We start from the raw sequence: 4497 nt of genomic DNA on the forward strand, positions 1-4497 counted from the left end.
GCAACACTGTCAAAATTAACTACAATATAATGATCGCAGAGTTATGGCTTATCCTGATATTTTCTAATATACTAAATTTCAGAACATGAGCATATTTTATTCAATAACTATCACGTCCTTTATTTAGCCATAAACTTATTGTTTATTATTAGGATTTGTTACATGAATTGTTCTGGGGTTAATCAAACTTTCACATGCATACTAATAAAAGGAGTCAATTTGGCCAAGAGTTCAATAGCAGATGTTTAAAAAACCAGGTTGCCTTTTTATCTTATTACCGAGTAGAGAATATGTAAACATATCTAGTAATTATATAATGCTTTACAAACAGTGATTAAAAAAAAAAAATGGGCTATTTGTTACAAGAGTGGTCTTCAAACGACATAACAAAAACTAATTCAAAATCTTTATTGATTAAATTAATGAAACACTATTGCCGAAGAAAGGTAAAAATAGTGAATAAAATAACAATTCTTTAATACTCTCGACTTCTCAATATTGAAAGCAATATTTTAATTCACCTTCAAGAGAATATCTTCGCTCTCTCAAATGAAAGATTTTTTAAACATTTAATATATTTTTTTAATATAGTAAATGAAGCTCCTACATTGCCGTTATATTTTAGCAAGTAATATCTTGTTATATTAATCGTTTATTTATCTTACTTTAGCAAAATACTCTACTTTTGTCTGTTATCTACTTTTCTTTTCCTATTATTCTAACAATTTTTTCTTCTTGAAACTCTTTCGTTTTTGTTTTTCTTATATTCGTTATATACACACATACACACACAACAATATATATATATATATATATATATATATATATATATATATATATATATATATATATATATATATATATATATATATATATATAAATATACACACACACACACACACACATATATATATATATATATATATATATATATATATATATATATATATATATATATTAATAAATAAATATATATATATATATATATATATATATATATATATATATAAAAATATATATAAATATATATATATATATACATATATATATATATATATATATATATATATATATATATATATATATATACAGTATATATGTATTTATATAAATCATATATATTAAATATATATATATGCATATATATATATATATATATATATATATATATATATATGTAGATAAATATATATATATATATATATATATATATATATATATATATATATATATATATATATATATATATATATATATATATATATATATATATATATATATATATATATATCTTCTTCTTCCCAGCTGGTTCCCATTTTCATATGGGGTCGCCGTTGCGGATGAGCCTTTTCCCTCTTTTTCTATTCTGCGATTCTGCCTCATCAATCCCCTTCTCCTGTAAGTCTCCTCTCACACAGTCCCTCCATCTCTTTCTTGGTCTCCCTCTTCTTCTTCTTCCCTGAACCTCCATCTCCATAGTATGTCTCCCAACGTGGTCTTCGTCTCTCCTCATCAGGTGTCCATACCATCTCAGCCTCCCTTCCTGCACTTTCTTTGATATTTCCACCACCTTTGTCGACCCCCTTATGTAGTCATTTTTTATCCGATCCTCTCTTGTCACCCCAGACATTCACTTAAGCATTCTTATTTCTGCCACATCCATCTTCTTCTCCTCTGTCTTCCTCATGCTTGATGTTTCCGTTCCATACAGCATTGTTGTTCTTACCACTGCCTTATGGAATTTTCCCTTCAACCTCAGTGGTATTCTTCTGTCACAAAGAACTCCTGAGGCTGCTCTCCAGTTGTTCCAGCCTGCCTGTACCCGATGTTTAACTTCATCTTCCATACCTCCTCCAGAGTTAACAAAGGATCCTAAATATTTGAACTTATCAACTCTCTTTATCTGTTCTCCCCTAAGATGAACACTTTCTCTATCATCCCCCTCACTCGTGGTACACATATATTCTGTCTTATATCTACTTATTCTCATTCCTCTGTCCTCCAGTACTTGCTTCTACCTTTCCAATTTCATTTCCAGATCTTCCCTGCTCTCTGCGCACAGAACAACATCATCTGCATACAATATGTTCCATGGTACTGCCTCCCTTACCTCTTCTATTAAAACGTCCATCACTATGTTAAAGATAAATGGGCTCAGAGCTGACCCTTGGTGTAATCCTACTCTCACCTCAAAACCCTCTGTCTCCCCAGCACTGCTCCTCACTCTAGTAAATACACTACGGTACATCTCTTGTATCAGTCGAACGTATTTCTCCGGCACCCTGCTCTCCCTCAGACTCCTCCATACCTCTTGTCTTGGGACTCGGTTATAAGCCTTTTCAAGGTCAATGAATACCACATGCAGGTCTCTTTGCTTTTCCCGGAATTTCTCCATTAGTTGCCTCAAACTAAATACGACATCTGTTGTTCCCCTCCCCTTCATGAATCCCATCTGCTCTTTACCTATTTCTACTTCTTCTCTTAGTCTGGCATCTATCATCCTTTCCAGTATCTTCAAAGTGTGGGACATCAATTTAATACCTCTGTAATTCCCACACTCTTTGACATCCCCTTTTCCTATGAAGATTGGGATCATTATACTCCCACGTCACTCATTTGGTATCTTTTCCTGCTCAAAAATCTTTATCATGAGATCGTACAGTATATCCACTCCTTCATCTCCTAAGGCTTTCCATGCCTCCACAGGAATCATATCTGGTCCAGTTGCCTTCCCATTCTTCATCTTCCTCAGTGCATTTATTACCTCTTGCCTAGAGAAACTTATTACCATGCCAAAATTCACCAGTCCATCCTCTCTTAATAATCTATCATTTTCTTCATTCAACAGCTGTTCAAAATATTCTTTCCATCTCTTTACAATGTCTTCCTCCTTTCTAAGTACTACACCATCTTGATCTTTTATTTGTTTGATGTGTGTAATATCTTTGGTGATCTTATTTCTAGTCTTCGATAACTTGATCATCTTGTTTAATCCTTCCTTTGTCCCCAGCTAATTATACACATCATCATATGCCTTAGCTTTAGCTTGGGCTACTACCTTCTTCACCACCTTGGTTTTCTCTTCGAACCTCTCTGTGTAACTCTTCCCATCTCTTCTTTGCCTCCTTCTTATCTTTTACAACTTTCTCAATTTCTTCACTCCACCACCAACTCTCCTTTTCTTCCCATATGATACCAGATGTCTCTCCTAGCAGCTCCTTTCCATACCTTCTCATTACTGCTGCATTTCGTGTCCACCATTCTTGAATAATCTTCAATTCCTCTATCAATATCCTCCAAAACCCTTCTCTTAAACTCTCTCATCTTATCTCCTTCTCTCACTAGTTTGTACCATTTAATTTTCCGTATCCCTTTAGCTTTAGCTTTTCTTTCCCTTTTTAGGCCTAAGTCCATACATAGCAGTCTGTTTTGGGGGGCTATATGGTCACCTGGGATAACCTTGCAGTTCTTGACCTCCAGCAGCTTTATCCTTTTATACAGGAAGTAGTCTATCTGGGAGCATCTTCCACCACTCCTATAAGTTATTAGGTGTTCCCTTTTCTTCTTGAAGAATGTGTTTACTATTGCCATGTCAAATGACACAGCAAAGTCCACAACACTCTCTCCTTCTGGGTTTCTCTCCCCAATTTCATAGCCCCATGCACCAGACCAATTTGCTCATTCTCACTTCCAACATGGCCTTTCAAATCTGCCCCCAATATGACCCTCTTCTGTTCTTCCAGTTCTTGCATTACTCCATCCATGTCTCTCCAGAAAATTCCCTACTTCTCTTATGTGCAACCAACTTGAGGTGCATATGCACTTATAATATTCCGAATCTCTACTCCACAACACATCTTCAATCTGATGATAAGGTCATTCTTTCTATGCACCTCTATCACTGCATTTTTCAGCTCACCAGACAGTACTATACCAACTCCATTCCTACCTGGTTTATTTGCTCTGCTATAATATACCTTATATCCATCACCCAACTCTTTAGCTTTATTTCCCTTCCATCGCGTTTCCTGCACACACGTAGCATTTACTCTCTTTCCCCTCATCAAGTCAGCCACTTCTCTACCTCTCCTAGTCATGGACCCACCATTAAGCTGACATATTCTGAGTCCAAAGTGAGCTCGCTTCTTTACCTGCACCCGCTCCAGATGCAGTAGCCCTCCCATTATCACAGAGTTAGGGCGATGTCTCTGTGCGTCGTTTACGGAGTACCCCCTAGTATTGCCTCTTTCCTTATTTTGGCTCATTCCATTTAAGATGCCCTTCCTGACACCAACCGTCCCTATATATATATATATATATATATATATATATATATATATATATATATATATATATATATATATATATATATATATATATAGATAATTATTTGTGTGTTTAGGTATGTATGTATGTACACACACACACACACACACATATATATATATATATATATATATATATATATATATATATATATATACTGTATATATATAA

The 4497-nt window shown here is 34.2% G+C and overlaps 1 protein-coding gene across 1 annotated transcript; it reads right to left on the minus strand.

Annotated features, from left to right (window-relative positions):
- Positions 1-3791: 3791 nt before the first annotated feature.
- LOC137640785 (uncharacterized) lies at positions 3792-4265 on the minus strand. Its single transcript, XM_068373257.1, has one exon. It carries the CDS (start codon positions 4263-4265, stop codon positions 3792-3794), a length of 474 nt encoding a protein of 157 aa, XP_068229358.1.
- Positions 4266-4497: the final 232 nt, after the last annotated feature.

This window comes from Palaemon carinicauda, chromosome 5 (genome assembly GCF_036898095.1).
Source record: "Palaemon carinicauda isolate YSFRI2023 chromosome 5, ASM3689809v2, whole genome shotgun sequence".
NCBI lineage: Eukaryota > Metazoa > Arthropoda > Malacostraca > Decapoda > Palaemonidae > Palaemon > Palaemon carinicauda.

Excerpts from the sequence above, each read along its gene's own strand:
- LOC137640785 (XM_068373257.1), bottom strand. The coding sequence starts at position 4,265 with ATGAGCCAAAATAAGGAAAGAGGCAATACTAGGGGGTACTCCGTAAAC.